This window comes from Lagopus muta, chromosome 14 (genome assembly GCF_023343835.1).
Source record: "Lagopus muta isolate bLagMut1 chromosome 14, bLagMut1 primary, whole genome shotgun sequence".
Classification (NCBI taxonomy): domain Eukaryota; kingdom Metazoa; phylum Chordata; class Aves; order Galliformes; family Phasianidae; genus Lagopus; species Lagopus muta.
Window position 1 is genome coordinate 14,417,244 of NC_064446.1, and position 24,077 is coordinate 14,441,320.

The 24,077-nt window shown below is 37.5% G+C and overlaps 1 protein-coding gene across 1 annotated transcript in view; it reads right to left on the reverse strand.

Moving 5' to 3' along the window:
* SPOCK1 (SPARC (osteonectin), cwcv and kazal like domains proteoglycan 1) overlaps positions 1-24,077 on the reverse strand; it is a 257,730-nt gene that overhangs the window by 159,276 nt on the left and 74,377 nt on the right. Inside the window, exon 3 of the mRNA XM_048961050.1 lies at positions 13,154-13,199. Coding sequence (XP_048817007.1) covers positions 13,154-13,199 — 46 coding nt within the window. The remainder of the gene's footprint in view (positions 1-13,153; positions 13,200-24,077) is intronic.

Sequence of the window (24,077 nt, forward strand, 5' to 3'; positions counted from 1 at the left end):
CTTTTATTTAGGTAGCATACTGAAAATTAATTTCTCAGACTATAGAAGTTCTTATCGTGGAGGAAACTGCCTACCTATAAGAAAAACCTTTTATAATTATTCCATAATTATGCCATGCCTTAAAAAAACATGCTTGAGAATAATTCAGACTTTAATTTTAATCATTTCCTTCTGAAACACCGTACCGTGCCAATGTAACGGACAAACGCATGGAGGGAGATAACAAAATAGAGTTTAATGTACACATTCCCTCCAAAAAATTAAAATAGTTCTTATAAGAAATACTTTTGCTCCAGACATACATTTAAATCTTCCCTTCTTGGCCTCTTCCCTGCAGAATGCAAAGTCTCCACCTCGTGCTGCTTTGCTTCAGCAATCTACTGAAATGCCATCCCTTCCTTCACTGAATGCTAACTAGAGGAGAACCTCATATCTTGAAGTCTGGAGAGTGCCGTTTCCTTATTTGAATTCAAAATAATAATTTTTAATTTAAAAGCTGCAGAGAGATCACAAAAATCCAGTTCTTTCACAAGAGCAAGCAAAAGACACTTCCCTTCTTGCTAGATTGACAAAACAGAGAGCATACTAATGGACAGGCAAAAATCAGTGATGCCAAAGGAATGTCACACACAAAATCCATTATTAAACTATCTGATTCTGTTTCAAAGCATCACCTGTTGCATACTTCATCTTCCCTTCGTTCAGCTCTCTTCCCAGCTCAAAGGAAGATAAACTGACAGTATCTCAAATTCTCATCTCCTTTGGCCTTCACCCCAAAACGCTGGTTTTTTCCCTCAGTATGTATGTGCCAGATCTTTATGTAGGAAATCCTCAAATATTCTGCACTGTTCACAAAGATGATGCAAATAAATAGACTAAGTATGGCCATTTTCTTGTTCCAAACAACTGAACGAAGCTTAAATATGCTCAGCTAGTCCTTAAAGCAGCATCCTATACATTGTCTAACCTGAAAAACTCATTTTAGTGTGTACTACAGACTCACAGATAACTACCACAGAATAGGCAACCGGCTTCCAGGTAACCAGGCAGATGTGACTGATACAAGCAGGCCTATTTTCATTTCATATAAACAGCTGCATCCGTCAGAAAGTTCATCTTCAATGCAATTTTAAAAGCCGAGCTACCCACGGTAGGTGTTTGCAATGGTTCCATACATCAAGCATGCTACACACAAACATGCCACACGATGCTGACAGGGAATGAAATTTCCCATACAAAAATCAAGGGAGAGAACGGTAATAGAAACTGAAAGAAGATAAAATGTTTTGTGTAGGTAGTAGAACACTGGCTGATAGCAATTTTTCTTTCGAGCCACAGCATACTTAATTTATTTATGGGCATTGGAAAAATGGTATTGGCACAGTCCTGTGTAGGAAAATACACTAGTAGTGCCACTCAATGAAAAAGTAGCTCAGAAGGAGAAATGTAAAGAAAATGCCTAAATATGCTTGCCTAAATATCAAGTCACATCATTTGCAACAGAATCACGAAGAAGCCAGAAGCGGTTAGGCAAATAAGAGTGAGAACAATTAAATACAGCTGACAATGAGAACACTGCAAATGCAAGAACTAGATAAAAATACGATGCCTTTAGAGGAACATTCAATCATCACATGGTTATTCTGCCATTTGTATTTCAGGCAAAATGGAGAAAAAAAACGGAGGAAAAGGAAGGCAGGGAAAGAAATGCATTGGCACAGGAGAATGAATATTTTACAGTTTCCCTACTAATATTAAAGATAGTGATGAATGATAACACCGAAAATGGAAAAGTTGTTACAGACATCAAGAATTACTGCATGATGCTCTACTTTGAGACAGCTAAATATTATTAGGATTTTGAGGATGAACTGGTCCCATGGTTTGGAGAGAATTTACTATAATCGTAAAAACAATTGGTACTGAAGTTCATGATGGAATTAACAAATCATGGCTAAGTTTTATTTATTTTTTAAATCTAACACAGCTTACTTAGGTATCTTTATAATCTAATGAAAGAGAAGCCAGCATTTTTTTTCCTGTATTTTACCATTATTCACAACAGGGCTTCTTCCCTTTCTCAGTTTCACAGGCATCTATAGCCAAAGTCAACAATTTTCTGGTTTTAAATATGAAAGACCATTGCAGAGGTCCTCACTGCACACCAACAAGGTTAGATGCTGTAGTCTTCACAGCAAATACACTTCTGTTCTTACAGACTAGTTGCAGTTTCTTCTAACTGCTGGAATTTAAAAATGTATATCAGCAAATGCATGCATGAAGATACTGAGGTATCACCTTAAATAATTACAGTAAAGGTTCCTTACATTGCATTAAAGATTGCTGCAATGTGCAGGGATCCCTAGGATTGTTTATGTGTAGATCCATTTATTACAGAGTTCTGTTTATCTATTGCTAAGAATGAGATGGTAGGTAAGAAACTAAGTGAAATAATTACTCAGTTTATATACTGAAGCTGTCCCAGGAACAGCATGTTTTCATAGATTTGATTCTATTTTTCTGTCACAATAGCTCCTCATTTTGGGGAGGCAATTCATCTGGATGCCTCCCTCTATTATGGTTACAGAGGCACGGCAAGGATGCACATATATAACAATGATGCTAGACAACATGCCCTAGATAAAATAGATCAAATCCTCCAACAGAGGTTTCATGAAGGACAGTGCAAGACAAATTCTTGCTTTCAATATAGCTTTCCTGACCTTATGCTTTGAAGACAACGTATGGAAAGTCGAAACACTGAATAACAAGACCTTTAAAAAAAGCTGCTAGCCAATAAGTGACAGCATGAAGATACACATTAATCACAAAATCCATTGATATCTTGCAACCAGAGGACACGAAGAGAAAAGACAGATTGTGATTGAATGACCAAACAATGCCAACCAACGTGATAGTCGTTTTCTTACTACTATTTTTAGGGAACATTTTAGTGCTGAACAACACACAAATACATATACTTTTTTAATTATTCATCTTGATATGCACTGCTGAGGTATCATTTTTTAGCTTAAAGTAACTTTCAAATTGACTAAGGATTGCAGAGCTAGAACGCAAGTAGTCAGCTTTCATCAAATTATTAGTATTTTATGCAAACATGTTTAATCTTGAGCACTAAGAACAGGAAAGAAAATAGCTGTGATTCAATTAAAGTTCTGGTGACCTGGGCATATAGGTTTATAGCAGGAGGAGATTTAATTCCTAACTATATGTGCATTGTCATGTTTTATCTAATGGATTGAAAAGAAATAACTAGCTGATATTCACCCAAATCTGAATCATTAGAGCATGGCCTTGCTCAGTCAGAAAAACCACTCATATCCCATCCCAGAATCACCCACAGGATGTCCTTTGGTAATAGAAAGCAAGTGAGATAGGAAGATGTAGTTGGCTAAAACAGACTTTTGCCAGTCCTTGTTTACATTTATTGGGGTTTGCAAGCCTGTGATGAAGCTTATGCACATTGTTCCCATCAAACAAGAACCCGTATTTTTTGCAGATGGTGCCAATATGTCACCTGTTCATCTTTTTTTCCCCCTTCCTTGCTTTGACTGGAAATCTATTTTAAGAAATACCTCGTTCAGCATTTCTTCTGCGTTCTTTCAGCAAAATTAACTGGCTTCCATTAATCACCATGCAACCACAGAATCACAGTGCTAGAATGGCAATTCTGAGAAGGTTGTTGGTTCCATTTCTCTTCCCTGTAGCTAGATCACTTATCTGTGTCATTATCCCCAAGAAATTTGTGAAACATATTTCAGAACACCTTCAAACACAAGAAATTCTACAGACTTTGAAATACCTCTCACAATGCTTAACTATTCTTGTCATTATGAAGGCAAAAATTCATCTTCACAGTAACGCGGTTCTGTGTTCTACCCACAATGGACACATTGTGCATAATTCCACTGCTTTGCTGTTGAAAATAGGATTATTTCTCCCTCCCCCCAGAGCCATCTCCTCTCCTTCAGTATTTCTTCCTAGAGCATATTTTCTGCAACACTGATCATTGATTACTTTTCTCTGGGTACTTTCCAATTGATTCACTGTATTCTAGAAGACTGGTATCCAAATCCAGACAATGCATTCCAGCCAATGTCTTACTGGTGCATGCTAGAGCTAAACAATTACTCCTAGTTTCACGTGCCAATGGAACATTTACTTCCTTTGCAACAGAACAACCCTGTTGACTAATAGCCAAATTATAACCCAGCATAATCCACAATCTTTTTTTTATGGCTATCAGATTTTATGACTTTCCAATTATTATTCATCTAATTTTTGTGCAGTTGGTTATTCTTACCCTGCTTAGAACTTTGCATCTGTCCTGACTGAACTTCATCCTTTGTTTTCAGACCATTTATTTAACGTCTTAAGGCCATTCTAAATTTTATTTAGTATGTGCATAGCTTCTCCCAGCTTGGCTACATGTCTAAATTTAATAAGAATACTAATTTCAACATCTGCAATTTAATGAAAGAGGTTAGTAATACTGGACCCACAATAGATCACTGTACTCAATTCATCCTTCCAGCCTAACACAGAACACTGAAAACTAAACCAGAATGTAGCTTTCCAACTGACTTGGTACTCACCACACAATTATTTCTTTCAGAAAATTCTTCTTAAGCTTGCTTATAAGACATTAATGTAAACCAATGCCAAAAGCCTTATTAAAGTCAAGATACATGACAATGCAAGTTTATCCTTGTGTCTCAAGGCCTGTAAATGTCACAGGAAGAGTAATAGATTTTGTTTGACATTCACACCAGCTTTATTCATCCCCTTATCTTCCTGATGTTAACAACCATTTGCTTTAATATTTACTTTGGCTTTTTTTTTTTTTCCCCAGGATTTCAGTATCAAGTCATGAGATTTTCATTATTTTCCCTTTCTCCCATTGAAAAATGGGTATGCTACTGGTGTGTTCTGGGGCTTCCACAATTACATGTTTTCAAAGATAACTTTTAGCACTTCTAAAATTCTTTCAGACAATTCACTTAACCCTTAGATCAATCCCAACTGATTTGCAGACATCTAATTTACTCAAGCCTATTCTTTCTCTAATCCGTAGTCTTAAACTTCAGCAGAGGATATTAATTGCAATACTCATCTGATTGCAGCTGACCTTTTAAGTTAAAGGTAAAGCAAAGACAAGTAACATTTCTCCTTTCCCAGCACTGCCTTCAGATAGGCTTCTCCTCCCTTTGAGCTGCAAATCATTAGCTTGATTTTTCTCTACTTTCTAATGCACTCATAGATGATTGTTAATCTTAAATCCTTTCCCAAACATCTCATTTTGTACCCGGTTTTCTCTGTTTCGTGCTATAGCTTTTGTTCCTTTAAGAGTTCAACCCAGTTTCACTTTCTGTAGACAACATCTTGCCACTGAAGTCACTAAGAACCTTGTCATTAACCAAATCCTTGGTATTTAGATAGTTTGCGTTTGTTCTCCTTACAGTAAGGAAATGTCAATTACCCTAACAGTTACTCCCCTCAAATGTATTCCTTTCAAACTCTGTTTATGGAAATCTGATCGTGAAGCCACTTATTTTACTTGGATGTTGTCTTCCTAAAAAGTTCTAATTTCATCCTTTAATGCCCATTGTCTGCCTCCTACCTTTTCTCCCTCCAGGACTGTCTCTTTTGGATTAGAATCAAATTACTATTAACTCACAACTGTATGAACGCGTTTAAGTACTGTGCAAATTACCTTTGCATATGGGATGGCAGAGCAATAGATTTAAGCCAAATAATATCAAAGCAGGAGACTGAACAAGGCACGACCAGAATACAAACCCAAGCGACTGCTTTGAATGACACTTTGTGGGAGGGCCTCTCCCTTGCAGCAGTTAAGCTTTGCAGGCCTGCATTTTTTCCAAGCAGTTCATTTTAAAATATTCAAATATGTTCAAAGAATGAATTCCTATCCTTTAAAGAGCAGCAAAAGGAGGGGGCTGCTGTTTACGAAGTGACATCAGTGAGAGCAGGGCTGGGCCATATGATATTCCCAAAGATGCACCTTCTTCAATAGGACCAAAATAAGCATGAGGAGAAAGCAAAAATTCCCTTTTGAAAAAATTACCTGCTTCACAGGGAGTGAAGTAAGAGATTTTAAAAGAAAGTCAGCACCATTACTGACCAAACTAACAAGTGTTCCCAAAGTGCTAATAAAATTCTAGACAAGCAACCTATTGATCACTGAGTTCAAAGCACATCAGCTATAATACTATACAGATGGGGATCCTCTCCCCATCACTTTTGATGCTATATTTAATGGAGAAAATGGGTTGCTTATAAGCTTGTAGGAAATTTAATATTACACTTCTATCACACGAAGATGTGCATCTGCTTGGAGGATATAAGCAGCCAAATTTGCTTGAAATACATCTGAGAGAATATATTTCATATGCAGTATCTCAGCTATTGTATTCAGTTGATTCAGTTAGCATATTTTAAAATTCTACTGATTTACTGAAGATTTACAAGCATAATTCATGTGCAGTTGTCCTATGAATAAGCTTCTAAAACTAATTCAAATACAGTCGAAAAATAAATTGCAAAATAAGTTATTCAGTTGAAATGTGCCATCTGAGGCACAGTAATGGAAAACATTTATTATAAAGCTAACATATATTTGTGCTAGAGATATGTACAGTACTAAACTCTCTGAAAGGGATTTATTCAGGCTTTTCTGAAAGAACATCTTAACAGGGCTAAAAGAAAATTACATGTTCAAAAGTAATTGTAGGTTCTATGATTTTCATCCAGCATCACAGGCTTACCATTATTGTCTTTTTGCTTTTGGAAGGCTTATGAATTTTAGGCAAACTTTATTGTGCCCAGCTGCAGGAAGCTGGAGGGTTTCTGGAGCCTGGACTTGCCAGTCAGATACTAGAAAGAATTCTGTACAATTCAATGCAGAAGGAGGGGAAACATGAATAGCAATACATCTGTCTCTAAAGTTCTGCATTCAACAAATTCACTTCCATTGGGCTACTGAACTGTGAAAGTCATAGGTTATGCTACACTGGAGGCCACAACCTACTGAAAAGCAGAGTTTCCTCTTTAAAAGTGAGGTATTTTGCCAGTTCGGCCTTTCATTAGTGCTCAAAAGGGGAATTCTTTTTGAAGTGATAAAGACTTCGTGCTTGTAGTTATTAATGATAGTCAAGTCTACATGTGCATGTTTGACATCAGAGTCAGTCATAGGCAAACCCTGTTGAGGCAGATAAGGATTTTTACACTACAGTAGAATAGGGATTTTGGATTTCTTTTTTTTCCACCACAGACAGATGATGTCCAAAGAGAAAGCCCTGAAATGAGAGAAAAGGCTGCAAGGCTTCTCAGATCTTAGGGAAAAGGATTGGGAATAAAGACAACGAAAATAAAGATAGCCTGGGGAACACAGACTATTTCTGATGGGGGGTTTCTTTTCCGGGGAAGTCCAGCAGCTTGGAACATTGGGATTTCTGTCAGTAGTGATGAGTAAAATGGCACCATGCTCTAGCCAATCTCTTTAAGTCAGTGAACGAGGCAAGATTAAGAGTAGGAATCTAGCCAGCTCAATACACTGCAATGATATAACAGTGTCACCATGAAAATGGAAAGCGTGACACCTGCACTAAACTGAACAGACAATTCTAGAGTTCTTGGTGCATATTTGGGGGAAAATAGTTCAACAGAATCATGTTTTTTTCCCTCTCCAAGTGTGCTTTGTTGTTAATTATAGCTTAAATGTTTTGGATTCACAGCTTATGGATCTGTACTACAAAGTGCATCCCATCTTTTCCATCGTTCCTATCTTTAGGGCAAACATGCTTCACGAAATAAGAAAGCCATATGGCTGGCAAATTCGTCCCCAGTTGTACAACATTAAACCCAACATAATGTACTCTTTACTTATGCATCTTACCAGAAAAATTAATAGCATTTACTTGTTTATCAAAGCATTTAATAAAACTGTTGAGATGTGGCTTTTAGCAGAAATGTGTAACAAAACATTTACTTAACAGTTTTCACTTACAACAACACATGAAGTTTTGAACAGATTAATTTTGTGGCAAGTCTGTCTAGCTGAAGAATATCTTCAGAAGAATATCTAGCTGAAGACACTTCATTTCTGTACCAGAATCTCTGACTTGAGGGCGCTACGCTAAACTTTTTCCCTGATTCCATCTTTTCTTCCCTCAAAATCAATGGAGCCTAGAAAAATACGTCAACTCAGCTGTCAAGCTTCTTAAGAACTCTGAAATGACCTTGTCAAAAATTAAAAAAAAAAAAAAAAAAAAAAAAAAATAGAAGAAACCAACAAAAACTCCCCACACAATCCTTTGATTCATATTTTAAAAACCATGACTAACTTGCCCCTTCCAGTCTCCTGCTTTCTGTCTTCAGCAGCACTGACAGAATTGAGTTCAATATTAATGACTACCAATCATTTTCAGGCTATCCGCTTGTCTTTCTTCTGCAGCTCAAATACCTTGTTAGCTTGGCTTGGTCAGTAAGACACTCACCTTTGTACTGGTTTCTCCTAGTTTCAAGATGAATACAAATCTGAGCCAGTAGCAATGCTAAAAATAAATTCTGATTACTCAGGTACTGTCTATATGCAGCTAAAGCACAGAAGTTGAATTCCCTTGAGAAAGCATGTTATGCAAAAGGACCTTGTGCAACTCTCTAGGGCTTGTTTCAGTGAAAGCCATGTATACTTTCTTCCAAAACAAGGTTTTTTTTTTTCCTTGAGACATAGATGCAGACATCTCTTTGCATTACAAACAGAGAGGAGAAGACAGCTAGACTGCAGTGTATTGCTTTCAAATGCATAATTAAGTACCTCAATCTGCTGAATAAAGAAAGCTTTTAATTTTAGAAAGGAATATCACATTGGTTGGTCCCAGCTCGCTCTTCTTTAAAAGATGCAAATGAAGTACAAGCCTAGAAGTAGAACTGTTGACTTTCAAGACTTCTGTCTATAGTTCATTTTTAAAGCTGTTCAACATATTTTGTATCACCTGGCTGCCTTTAAGAGATCACTTCTAGCAGGTAACTAACCATCTACAGCCTTCACAGTGATTCCACTGTTTGGTTTCCACATGATTTTAAAACATGAATTTAGAATCTAGAAATATATTTTCAATGTGAAAATACTGCAGACCTGTTCCAAGGAGGGGCGTTGATGTAAGTTAGCTTTAGCCAAGTGAGGTGGCACTCATAGCCTGTACAGCCCAGGAGAGAAGCAGCAGGCTGTTTTCCTTCACTCACCAGGAGTTTTTTCTCCTCTCCAGTCATTTTAAGAACCACCTCTTTGTCATGACCTGAAATTCTGCCTTTTGAATATCTCTCAAGAACCATCGTGTGCAGAACACAGACCTGCTGCTGAGCACAGAGCTAGAATTCTGTACCATGAGATCTGCACACAATCTTGGGATAAAAGAAATAAAAGAACCCCAAAGAATACACACACAAAAACAGGTTTTCAATCTCACAGAAGAGCTTAGATGGCATTAACACCCAACACAAAAAATAACATCAGAGCAGGGAGGATGGAGAAAAAAAGACTAAACACAGGAAATTTTCTCAGTACTTCCTATTTAAATGGTGCGCTGTCTACATAAACACAGTATATCCACATGTATACATAGTGTTGCATAATCAATGAATGTACAGATGTTATAGTTATGAAATACACCAGAGAGTTTGGCTAGTTTGGTTATTGTACCAAAACAGAATAGATAGAATGCTTACCCATGCCCTAGGCTCGCTATAGAACTCCAGAGGAGGGGATCTCCAGAAGAGATCCTTTCCCACTGGTAGCCAGCTCTTAAATGGGTCTAGGAGAGGTGCAGCCAGGCTTCACCCCTTCCAGCAGCACAGATGAATTGCCTTCACCTGTGCTCTGTGTCTGACTCACTGCTCACCTCAGGTGATCAATCAGAGGTTCAGGCTGTGATTCAGCATCTCCCATACAAGTGTATGGTTCCTTATGTTGGTAGGTATGTTGAGGATTGGATTAGTCTTGTCAGCACCTGGATCCACCTCAGATCTAGAGAGATTTCTAGAATCCCTAGAAAGGTATCCCTGGCTATTTTAACATTCTTGCCAGGGTGAATGTTACCAGGGCCAAGAGAAGCAGTGGCCTCTGTGTCAAAAAGAATGATCTCTGGACAAATAAAATCTGTTTGTAAGATTTAAATGAGACAAAAGCAAAGCAGGAATATCTGTGCAAGGCAAAAAGTATCGTGCTCAGACAGCACTGCCTTGACTGCACTCTGCTTTCTGAAGACAGGCTATCCATAGTCCAGGAGAGATTTTACACTGAAAGAGTAATGATCCTTTTCTTCGTAAAGAGACAGGAATCTTTATCAGATGTACAATTGTTTGTATCGCTTCAAGGTATTCGTCTGTGATTTCAGACTCTAAAATGATTTGTGTTTTTGCCCAGAGTCAGAAATCTCAGTAACACAATGAACAAGACAGTTTTAGAGCATGTCAGTTCAAAATCTCTTTGCAATATTTTGCCAGGATTTACCTTTTTGTTTTTTACCTCTTGGGAATACAGAAGGTCATAAGAACTCTGAAAGTGGTGGGAGCATAAGTTCCATTCAAAGTCAATAGGATTTGTAATCCTAAATCCCTCTAATGCCTTTGAAAATCTCTCTGTGGATATACACCTTGACAAAAACATCATCTTCCCCTTTCCTTTGAAACTGAAGTTCCATTTCCGTAAAGACAGAGTATCAGTGCTCTTCAGCTCTAATGTGTGTATGTCCCCAGTCATATTCCTGGCAGCTATGTGGACATAATACATTGCATGGAATATAGAAATACATGTGAAGTTAATTTTTCAAAAGTAACTGTGTGCCCTCAGAGACTCCAATGGATATTTCCTTCCGAAGCATTTCAGCAATTTTACAGATTCAAGTCTGGTTGACAAAGCTGCTCCCTTTTATGTCTAGTTTGTGAAATAAATGACTGCTGATGCTCAAATTGAAAGCAGATAAAGAAAGCATTACGGTTTCATCTGCTCCAGTGGTCTACCATTTAGTTACTCTTTCATTCATTTGTTCCGTTTCTTCCTTTGTTGATTCCTGTTTTCATCTCACTGTGGTATGATTTACAAGTAAAATTTCATACTTCTTAATTTCCAGAGGTGTAAATATTGCTTTAAGATAACTTGTGGTTCTGTTTTGCTATTTGATTTGCAATTTCCTCCCATTCTGCGTGGGGCTTAAGGTGCTTTTTCTCTTTCTTTTTTTTTTTTCTTTCTTTCTTTCATAGCCTTTCTTTTTCATTTTTATTTTTAAACAAAAAACTACTTGCCTGCTCAATAATTTGCCAAAGCAATTTGCTTGCAGGAGTATCTGTCCTGAATATAAAATCACATCAACCATACATACGAATAAATTTGAAGATATATATGGAAGCCTTGTGCTCCATTTCAATGTCACCCAACTTTGAAACCAGTACCCAAGAGAAAGGGAACTACGTAAGGGATCTACATCACTGAAATTCATTTGCATTGTAGTTGCTGTATATATTATCACTGCTTTTGAAATGGCTTCAGGATAACATCTGGTAAAAATAAAAAAAAAAAAAGCAAAACAACACTATAAATTCCACAGCCCTAAAGATGGATAAAGTTATAGGCTAACAGAGTATAATGTTTTGAAGAAAATTCTAGGACACTGGAGTTATTAGAGGCACAATGTTCAATACTGCATGAAGGCTAGCTAAAGAAATGCAGGATCCTAAAAATGTCTTAAGGACTGGGAAAAAGCCTACCATCCACCTGTGTTCTTACAGTAATATCCTCATGTCATAAGTGTTCTCAGGTACTCAACCACATGGAAACCTCACTGAACATCACAAGCAGGAAAAACGAGCAACTGTCAAAAGGCAGAGAAGTGAATGACTCTGCACTTCATACAGCATGCTGTCATCTTCCATAAATCAAACAGGTGTTAATTGGTTTTACCAGACCGAAAGAAACTGTTCAAATGTTAACATTTGTCCTGGAAAAGCAAACAAAAAATAACCACAAATCACTTCACCAGAAAGCTCTATGAAGTACTGAAATACACAAGTCACAAAGTTTCCTATTCAACTGTCTGAAGGGGCTCCAGTACAGAACTATAACCAGTGTTACAGAAACGTGACATTCATAACAAATAGCCAAGTTAAAATAACACCGATTAAAAGAACAAAATCATTGCATGCTATTAGCTTGCACTACTTCTGTATCCAGCTACAAGAGGATGAACTGCTGGATTTCTTTGTGCATAGGTTTGTTTTGCTGTTGTCTGTTGATTTTTTACGTGGATGTGAACCATCCAATACAATCCACCATGTCCAGCAGCATCAGGGCTACTAGCATTTCAATCATGTCAATCTACAATATTTAGAATGAATGTCTTTTACCACACTGAACAGCTTGTTGCTAGCAGAGAACAGTCAGCATGAAGTTACCTGAAATATCATTTAAACTGCAAGTTAAAGTAGTTCTTCCTGGCACAGCTGTTGTTTCAATGCTACCTTGGACACAGCAATTAGAATATTTTTGATTTCTTTTGTTGGCTAGTCTGGAAATTGCTGAAGCACTGCTATAACTTACCAACTCACCATGACAAAGAGAGTGCTAAATGTCATTGGCAGATTCTGAACCATTCTCTTCTCTTTTGAAAATCAGCTCTATTCACACATTACAACAGGCTTAAAAGAAGTGTCCTCTTGAGTGTTAGGAAATGCAGTAATTACATTTATGACATTTGCTTAACAAGTTTTTAACATGAAAGAATAGTTATGTGAGGATACCTGTTTCCTATTGCATTTTTGACAGAGATTCATGGTTACAGAGAACCTAAGTATATAAATATCATCTGTATCATAAATATCATATGTATCATCACTGAAAATAAGCTGGAATGGATGTGAATTTAAAAACATAGCTAAAAAATAAAGATGAGTCAAACCCTAATATATAAAACACCTCAAGCTGTGACTAAATTGGGAGTGAGATGTAAGGATGAATATAGCTCTTCACAAATGCATGGGACAGAAGGAACAAAAAAAACATAAAGTATATGGGGATATAAAAAAATGACAGAAGACAACCACAAAATACTGACTTTACCTTGATCAAAAGGCTTGTTTGGATTCCAGTTTCTGACATAATCATCCTAAATGGAGAGAAGAAAAAAAAAAAAGGAAAAAAAAAGGAAAATCAGGAAATATATAAATAAGTTTTTCAGTGCAATTTTACATAACCAAATTACGAACGAATCAGCTCAGCTCATCTTTTGGTTATAATGTACTCAGCCCAAATCAGATGAAACTATCAATAGGTTATGCTCTAAAGTGTAGTAAATGCAAGCTAGAAATTAAAGAATAAAAACTCCTCTGCATTCAGTACATCAAATCTTCCAACTATTTTTCAAAATATGGCCTTAATTACATGCTTCCTGACAACTCTGTTATTTCATATCAGCCAGCGACTTTTGATAATAAAGATAATGTGACGTGATGCATGCCAAGACAGTGTTGTAAAAGACCAGCACAGAAGATTCTGAAATGCACATATTCATTTGGACAGACGTAAATCTCACCACTGTGAATGTTCAGATATACAGCAGTGATATTAGGAGCACTACACTTTAATTACAGTAACATCCAGGAACATTTGCAGTGAATGCTTTTGTAAATTTTATCTCTTAGGACTCCTTAAATCACATGTAAAGATATGATTGCACAGTGAGTCTTAGGGTTCTGTTTTACATAATTCAGACTGTACTGTAAAACCAAGAAGGTAGGAACTCTGGGGCTATTGGTCAAATGGTTATTGTTGCAAACAAGGGTTTTTCTTCCAGTCTTTCTACAGGCCCTTCTGTGTGCCTGATTAATTTGCACTCTATGTACTGAGCAAATATTTACTGAAAGGAGTTTCACTCACTTCAGAGTGCCACCAACCACATCTCTGAAGAACTGGGACTCAAGCCCAACTGCAATATCCATTTTACTCATAGTATTCAGCATATTCTGTATATCTCACTTGTGTCCTCTGTAAGAGGAAGTGATAACAACAGAATAACGTATCTGAAGTGAGGAAGCATGGAACATTTCTATAACGCCGTTATATTTTTCTGCATATTAATCTTTATTTCCTTTTTAATACTTCCAATGTTCTACAGTCATTTCTTGAGGGCTGCCACTGAAGAGATGTCTTTACCAATTAGAATGACATTTTGATTTCTTTTTTCTGCCAAGAGGGGTAACTGAAAAGCCATCAATGCGAGTAAGATACCTAAATTATTTCTTCCATAGAGCTTTGCTTACCATTTATCTCCAGTTAACTGAAATTCACATGCTCCCTTGCTAAGCTATCAACCCAGCTTGGAACAATTTGGAGATTAGAAGTCACTTTGTCTTGCTTTCTGGGTTCACAACAACCCACAGAGCTGCTGCAAGCAGAGCAGGATGCCCTTCCTGAATGCTGTGCCTTCTGGCAGTGCATTCCCTGGTGAGGGCTGTGGCTGGGAAGCAGAAACACAGCTGGAGAACTGCAGACTGCTGTCCTGCAGCTCTGGGGCAGGAAATGGGAAATGCCCTCTGTAATGAGGGGACTGGCTGCAATTCAGGATGATTATCACAAGGATACGTATTTCCTTTCTCAAAGTATATTTATGCACAACGTCTGTGTTGACTTCATGGACTGGGTCGACATTGCACAGTAACAATAAAGATTATTTTTCATAGCTCATTGTGATACAATGCTTTGTAATTGGTTACGATGCTCTGCTACATTCACTGAGCGTTAATAACTTTTCTGCATCAGGTTATGTTTTTGTTAGACTTTTGAGCAGAACATTTTTTTTTTCAGGAAACACATTTATTTATTAATTCCCTGTTTACAATTTCTCTTCTAGGTGTTGCTTTGCTGCTTGGTTTTCAGCATCAGAAACTGTTGAATAATTCAAATCCCAAGAAAGATTCCTTTTACTGTTGGCATATGGAGCCAGTTTTGAAATAAGGTTTGGAAAGGAAGTTTATCTCACTTTCAGTTTCAAAGAAGTATTTTACAGAAAAAACACCTTGCTCAAAAAAAAAACCAACCAAAAAACCAACCTACAAAGCACCTATCTCTGCTGTGACCCTATTCCTTCTCCTTTTCTCCTTTTGCACTTTGTTTTGAAAATTAAAGCTGTATTTATTTTGGAATATGCCTGTAACTACGGGATTTTAATGTTGGGATACACATGAGAAAAGATATGGGGGGAAAAAATCCACAAAACTACAGAGAATAGAGAAAATCTTTGAAATTTTATACATACAGAAGTCACTAGTATTTATAGGAGTAAATAATAACGATTCATACATTAAAGCAATTTGGCCAACTGCGCTTTAAAACAATTTGTGCCAGCAAGAAATCAGAAAATATGGCACTAGAGCTTCAGCATTGATACCAGTGAGAAAAGCAGCTGAATGTTTACAGCACTGTAAAGGTAAAATTCACCCTGAAGATATGGCTGAGCAGAAAATCTCCACCTCATTTAAACACCACCTAAAGTTCTGACTTCAAACACAGACGGGGCTTTCAGCTGGGACACTGCTGGATTTTCCACCTTTAATAGAAAGGACTTTTGTTAGCAGGAGGGACTGCTATATCCTCAAATGGATACCATCATTTCACTGTACTTTGCTTCAACAGAAGAAAAATGCCATGGTATAGCAATATATGGTACTCTAAATATGTATGCTGTTAAATATAAGAAATAATAAATGCAAGCAACTTCATTAAAGAGTTTAGCATTGCTATTAAATAAAAAGCCATAATGCAAAATGTGACTAAGATCTGTTTTGGAACTTTCTACCAGGAGAGGTATCAATGTGCTTAAAACACCTTACGTCTGCTGTAACATACAAAACCACTTTCTTGGTTTAATATTAACATGTTAATAAACCATTATTAACATATTAATAAGTAGCATGTATTAATAAGGTTCTGTTCAGAACTATTAATAGTTGGCAATCGGAGTTTAAAGTGTAATATGCATTGTGATATTTTTAAAATACTGATATTTACAAGTTAAAAGTGGAAACCTACCTCAACTTCCTGAAAACGCAAGCATTACAAATGAGAGAAGAAAGAAAGAAAGAAATTAAACAATAGAAAGATATGACATTCACTAATTTTATCCTGAACACCCTGTAAAGTGTGAAATCCCTTGTTTCAGACGACCTCAGCCTTCACATGAAATCCTTTTCTTTCTTCTCTGCCCTTCCCACCTTGGCTGTCACGGCTCAGTTTGCAGCTGCTGTGCTATTAGCCAAATGCTGCTCTATTAGCATGTTTGTCTCCTACAAAACACCAAGAAAGGCGCTTTTGGCTGACAAAAGCACCAGCAGGTGTATTCCCTCATATTCATCTGTTACATACCTGCTATAGGAGAGAATTTTTTTCCCCTATAGCTGACTTTAAAGGCTATTCGATGGAATGGGAAGGCAAAAGTAGGCACGGATCCATTTCAGTACACGTAACAGCAACTGACAAGTATTTCTGATGAACAAATATTCCAAAATATCTCTCTCCTTGCACAGAATTCACACTTTGAGGGTTTTGCTTATGGTTCAGTGACTGCATATGACTAAATAAATCCTTTAATTAGCTGAAGGGACTCTGCACACCTAAATTCATGCATGAGAAGAGACAAATTGATATTGCAAACCCAGTCCGGATCTGACTGCCTTGGCTCAGCCCAGCTTTATAGAAATGTGATATATTAGCATGGCCTCTGTAGACACCTGAAAATAAATGTGAACCACAAACTCCAGAATTTTCTCGTCCCTCTCACAGACACAGATGAACTGAAGGGTGCAGTGAAGGAGCTTTGCTGCAAGTCCTGTGTCCCTGACGGCCCCAGTTTCACATCAGAGATAAATACTCAGCATAGCATCACCTTTTGTCAAACTAGTCCCAACCACCAATTCCTGAGCAAATGTTGAGTTCTATTTCATTCCCACTGCATGCCGGATGAGGCCTTTGGCCTTTCTGCCACTTTGTAAGAAGTTTACTGGTCCACTGGCTGCCTAGCATAGACACTGACCTGAGGCAGCAATGCAGATAACCCGAGCTGATACACAGACAATAACTCATTATTTGCTGGTTGGTTTTAGGCATTCCCTGATCTGATTCCCATCACAAGACATGGGACAGGAGCTGTTTTTTCAGTTCTGAATCTATTAATCAATTAGCACTGCAGAGCCCTATTTCAAGAGTTGACTCTCAGAAAAATTAACAAAGAAATAAGTTATAATCATAGGAAATGAAAAGTTTGTAAGAAAACAAATACAGATTGATAGATTCAGATCTGGTTCTTTATTACTTTATCCCTACTTTGATTTGCACAATCATAAGATGAGATAAAACAAGTTTTTCAGTCATTTAAAACCATTTTACTGTAGTTTGTGCAATAAATTATTGTTTCCTAACAAGACAAAAATATTCTTTTATTATTCAGTACTTAGCTTTCAAATCCATCCAAATTCAACTGATACGCCATCAAAAAAAGTAAATCAAGATAATCATCATACGTTAAACTAAGCATGCAGAGGATGTATTAAAAAGCACCACTTTAATGCTCACAAAATCTTCCGTGCTGTCAGGCCTCATTGCTTTACACAACATCCCAAAGATATCATCAGAGATTTATACACACTTTTATGACGATTTCATCCAAGGACACAGAATATATGGGTGAATTCAGCCTTGGGGTGCCAGTTACATTTTAAACTGGCTGAATTTAAGAGTTCTTTCTCCTTTATATTGAGATAATTATTTTCAGCCAGAAAATATATAATGACGTCAAGAAAGACCAAACATATCTGGCAAAATTAATGCATCCCATTGGTAAAAAGGAAAAACAGGTGGTATGGAAATCATTTGCTTAAGTATTTCCAGTGTTATTCTCACCAAACCTTTTCCACTGTCACTTTTTGGTTTAGTTATTACCAAACACTTGATATTTTGGATGAGTTAATGAAGCACAGTTAATTTAACACAGAGGCACACTATACTTACTTTATTCACTTGTCTAAAAGAACCTCTTACAAGATGCTCTTGTTTATAAATAGAAGCCAACATTAGCTAAATGGGTGCATAAATATTTATATTTCACCACTTTAATTAAACTTATATTTACAAATCAAGTAGAAATGAAATGCCAGCTGAAAAACCTTCACAGCAAATCCCCCTCAGTTTGTATATTTCAGAGTGAGCTGGGTTCAGTTTGCTTGCCCAAGGCCTGGGAAGATCACCTTGACCTGAAGGAAGCACAGCCAACCTGAAACCACCATCATGGATCCTGCCAGAGAAACCTGATGTACAAAAAACCATAACCCCAAGTTCTGACAGATAGCCCTGTGGAGGTAATCTTCATTTCCAGCTCCTCCCAACCAACAAGAGCTTACGTTTCTAAGTATCTCCAGAAGGGACATTTATTGACGCTGCTTTGCAGCCTGCTTAGTATTTTCCTCTTCCATTCTCCATCTATGATTAAACCTTTTACCCTCATAAAGACCAGCTGGGAAAAGTGGTAATTACCAGCTCATTACTTTTTTAAAATTAGCTCCAGAAAGATGCAGCTGCATTTTCTGCCTCTCTACCTTGCGGTACAGAAGATCATTCCAACACTGAGCAGAGTGAAAGCACCAGCTGCTGCTTGCTAAGTCAACCCAGCCTGTATCATAAACATCTCCCCAAGGCCTATTGTCTGTTTTAGGCAAATAGTTTGTGTCAGCTTATTACACGTTTAGTTATTTAAGAGGAAGATAAAGTATCTGACCCACCCAGTACATCAGTGAATAAAGACTGCCCAACAGCATCTAGTGCCCAGAGCCTGCATTAGTGTCAAGAGCTGACTCCTAAGCACAGCAGGACACCTCTGGCAGCCTGTGAGCTCTTCCTTTTGTGTCTCTCCTGGGAAAATGCACCCAATCAGGCTGTTTTTTCTTAGTGAAATAGTAGTGGATATTTCATTTTGACTTGGTAAGGAATAGCCCTAAAAAGTTTACTGATAGATTTCCTAGGAAGGCCTGAAGTGTTGGGGTTTACACTGGTGAAAACAAAAGAAATCTTCCCAGACTGTGCCTGGACACCTTAACACATGATGTGAAAGGACTGAGGATGTCAGAACATTTCTTGAGTACTGTAGCTAAGTCATCAACAAAAATAAAATTACATGCTTTAGCAAGAAAGCAAGGGTGGTTTACGGCGATCACATTGGGCTTATGTATTATGCTAAATACATTAATACTGATTTATTAATAACAATATTAAATATATAAATACATATCCAAATAAATCCTTAGTATAGAAAAGATCCTTGACCAGATATTACACTCTTATATGTTTCATTCTCAACACATGTGATTTTTATTAAGCTACCAGTTGTGCAGAAATTGCTTCTGATTATTAGCATGACCCTAAAAGTTACATTTTTCTTTCTAAATCAATATGACTTTTATTTTTTTTTTTAATACTCTGTATCAGGAAACAAGATTTACCACTCCTGTTCTCCTGCAGGATGTTGCCAGCAGCTTTCATAGGCCAAAATTTCAGAAATTAAAAAAAGTTGAAAATAATTTACAAACAAATTACCATTAAGTCAATGTCAGCATGAATAACTAATTTTTTAGAACTCAACCTCGTGGCCTTTTATCTAGAGATCTTCCAGCTGCTCATCTCTTTTTTCTTTCCTACCCTTTTTTTGTTTCTTTCTTTTAAAAGACAAATATAGTAAGAATTAAAAATATCTCTTTTTTTAAACCAAATCACTCTTGTTTATCCATAAGAGTGAAGCCAAAGGCTATGTCTGCAATGACGAGGGCAAACAGATGCTCATCTACTCTGCTTGTGCTTCAAGCAGGATGAATGAAGGCCAGCTGTGAGCCAGAAGCTCTATTGCTGCTTTAGCACAGCACTGTGCCAGCACTCACAGCTGATGGATTTGGGTGGTTGGAACAATCACCCAACTGTCTGCTCCAGCTTGTGCTGAAATACCTAAAACTGAAAACATTGCCTTGGTTTGATTATTCTCTGCTGGTCCTTTTAATAGTCTAACTTTAGAAATACATTATCACTTCTTGCCTGAACTCTTCCTCTCATTAGCATGTGTTAGAAAGCCTCTTTTCCCTGTCTAAAGTTAAATAATTTTTAACAACCTTACTTTCATGAAGCTTCTCACACTTCTACACATCCCGCAGACATACCAGCTTATTCTCCAAGCCATAAAGAGAAAACCCAGGAGTCCTCACAAATCCCTTGCTCTGCCACAGATACAACTCCAAGATAAGACTGAGAAATAGAACATTTATTTGCACTTTCTGTTGCAAATTCACAATAGATATCCCCTACATGTAGTGCCTCAGCCACACAGAGCCATCTTAGAGGCATAGCAGAGTCCTGTTCAGTGCTTTCTCCAGCCCCAAGCTCCCTTTCCCTGACCTCAGTGAAGGGTCTCCAATCTGGCTATCTGCAGAAACAGCAAGGGGAGGGAGGAACTACGGCTGGAGGGAAGACAGGCTGACTTCTAACAGGGCCTGAGGATAAGAGGTCATGTAGTGATGATTTAGCATCTCAACTGAAACAATTTCCTCAGGCAATCAGATCTCCTGGCAATCTGTGGGGAAGCTCAATAGAAACTGACTACATAAATTAGTAAGGCCTTATTCCCTTCAACAATTCGTTCCATGTGCTGCAGAGCTTCCTTGGTTGCCCCTTGATGCCTGCTGCATGTGCATGCAAACCTCGATTTAACCATAACTCCATATCCACCCCTGACAACAAGCACATTTGACTCAGTTTCTGAGCACCCGTCAGGGCTCCACTGCTAGAGAGTAACCTACATTTAAAATCACTTACTCAGAAACAGGGATGTGTGGGAAGGACTGCGTAGGTGGCACACAGCAGGCAAGTGAAAAGAAGAGGCTAGCAGCAGAACTCTGGGACTAGGAGGAGTGATGTATCACAGGGTGCCAAGGCAGCAAGAGATTCAAATTGGGGCAGCTGGGTGCAAGCTCATCACCAGAGAGCTCTTAGCAAGAGAGCTAAGCCCAGCACATAGCCAGAGGGCAGAAAAGCTGAGTGCTCTCATAGGAGGCCAGAGAACATATGTTGGTAAAATAAACTTGAGAGGTCCACCTGTTAAAACATTTCTTAGCTTGTATTATCTGCCTTGGAATTTATGTAATGCAGTTAGTAGACGAGTCTGCCATAGAACACATATCAATGAAGTTAGACTTGTCAGAAGACAGAGGGAACACAGTCAAGACCAATGAGGTTTTTACTCCTTTGAAAATACACACATCCTCTTTGCTATGAGCTCTGTGCAGGTCCTCGCAGTTTGACCTGTGAGGAACCACTTAAATTGTGCAGCTGCTTCAGCACAGAGAAAGGGAGTCATTAACTCCCACTTTCAGACAGCAGCACCCCGCTCAGCAGGAAGCAAGGAGCAGAACCACAGACTGCAGAAGTAATTCCTTTTCCTTCCAGGTGAAACACCTTAAAGCAGCTTCATTTCTCTTTCGTAAACTACCACTGTGCGTGAATCAGCAATGGGGCAGACATGCTAAGTCACTGCATCTAGTGATCCTCGTATGGTTCCAACAAATACACACAAAAACTACAAATGCCCGCTGTGTGAGGTCAATATAGATCTTCATTCATTTATACAAGTCAAAATCCTGACCCCAGCATTATTTTCTCACCTCATTTGTTTGCTTTCCACTAACCAAAGCTATTGTGCTCTATGTTGAGCTGTTGCTGTGAATGAGATTCAAGAATGATCCCCCACCAATCCTCCACATAAAGATACTGCTAATAAATCATACCCTCAATGGGTGTAATATTTAAAACATCCATTTGGAAGGAAAGCTACTAAACTCTTTCTGCATCTGGATTTTCATTCAAAGACTCAAATTACATACTTAGAAAAGCAATTGTTTTCAGGCAGCTTGCAAACCAAGCACATTAAGCTTGAAGGTTATAAAGCCATTGGCAATGTTACTTCACTTTCAGTAGCTCTGCTGCTTTGAGAGTACATTTAGAGAAGCTGTTTGTGACAGATTCACTGGGCCTTTTTTAGCTGAACATTTGGGGTTAGTATCTGGATAATAATGTTCTCATAAAGACACCCTAACACTATCACTTCTTTCACAGTGGTATCCACTGCTTTACAGTGATTAGCAACTTGCATAATGGTTAAATACATTTATTCCTTGTTTTATTTTACAAAGTCTTCGGAGATCTGTTGAATCATATGATCTTATTTTTTTTTATTTCAATGTCCTAAATATAGGAATAAACTCAGTATGTGATGAAATGATAATTCTTTTGAAATCAAAGTCAGGAAAGTTATGAATAAAATTGTAATAATATTCCACACAGATGTACAAATCCCAGTGGCTAAAACATACAAGGAAACAACAGCAGTTGAACAAAATCTACTCATCTAACTTTGCTACTCAGTGGTACAATTTTCTGAGATGTAAAGAGATAGTTAAACTAGTTATTATGTCCTTACTCTTTCAAATTGCTTCTTTAAATGCGTAACTAATGACCATCAGGAGAATGCGTGAATTATACTGAATTATGAGTAATGAACTGTCCCAGGAAGCACATATGCATTTGTTTTTATTTCATTTGTGGCCTCAAGCAAAATCTAGCTCCAAGTATTTTTGAAGCTCTTTACAAGAGGTGAAATCAAACTGTTCACACTGTTGTTGAAAAGGGAAACTTTGCAGTTCTGCTTTTGGTCAGTATTTGAAATTTCTCCTATTTGGATCAGGAAAAAGCAATTACGGTCAACCAGTTACTGACTGTATGAGGATTTGTGGACATTTTCATATCAGGAATGCCATGAGCCATTACAAATTGTGTGCCTTCCATTCCAGTTCATGATTCAGTTTTGTTAACTGTCTCTGGGATTTTAGCCATTCTGCAACAACAGCAACAAAAAGACAAAACATCAAAAATCATTATCCAATCTGACAACAAGCTTTCTTTTAAGTGGTCATTCCAGCACTTTCCATGCAATGAGGTTTTATGTAGTAGTTGGATCTGGTTGATTCAGAAGTCCCTATTGCCTCTGTTTGTGGTACTGCCTCTGAATGTGCTTGTGTTATCTCTACCCATTTCCTAAAATATCATAGGAGGTGCAAGAATGCAGCATTTTACTGCCCATAATTCATTGATTCATTACACCAATGAAGTGAGACATGTCATTCTGCAAACTGAGAAACTAATTTATTGACTCAGAGGAAAAGTAGCAATGACAAAATGTTACCTTTAGTAAAATGATTACTAATCATCGCCTACTTGAAGCTATAATATCTTGGTGAGAATGCTTTTGTTGGAATAGTATTTGAAAAGCTGTAGCTCAAATAATCAATCAAAAAGAGTTGGAAAAGAGAAGACTGAGGAGTAAAATATTCTGGTTCTGGAAAAAGATTGCTAAATTGCAGCAAGGCTTTGGTATAATTTAAATGCTAAGACTGTTCATGCTCCATATGGATTATCTTGTTGCATTTCAAAGATGACAGCACCTGATCGCCTGCCCAATCTATGCGTAAGTTTTTCTTCTCAAGAAGTCCACAGAACATTGTCCAAAGCCGAATTAGAATACATCTGTAACATTTTAAGCCACAAAAGTTGGAGTTGCACTTGCAATGACATGGATGATCTAGACTTTAATTTGCACATTTCTGTTTGCTACTAAGAGTCCAAACCAATGAGAACACCATCATTACTAGATAAGGATTTTACTGCATTTGATTACTGTAAACTATCCTGGTGTCTTTCAATAATTTAACTTCATGATGTGTTCTAACCTTTCACTTTGAGATAAGCCCACTAAGTTCATACCAATACTACTTTCAACACAAAACTCCAAGCATTATGACAGCTATACTCAATTTCTATTTCCATTTTACTTCACAATAATTACAAGCAAGAGTGAACAGAAAGATTCAAATTGTGTGATATGACTGCAGAAACTTTGGCCATT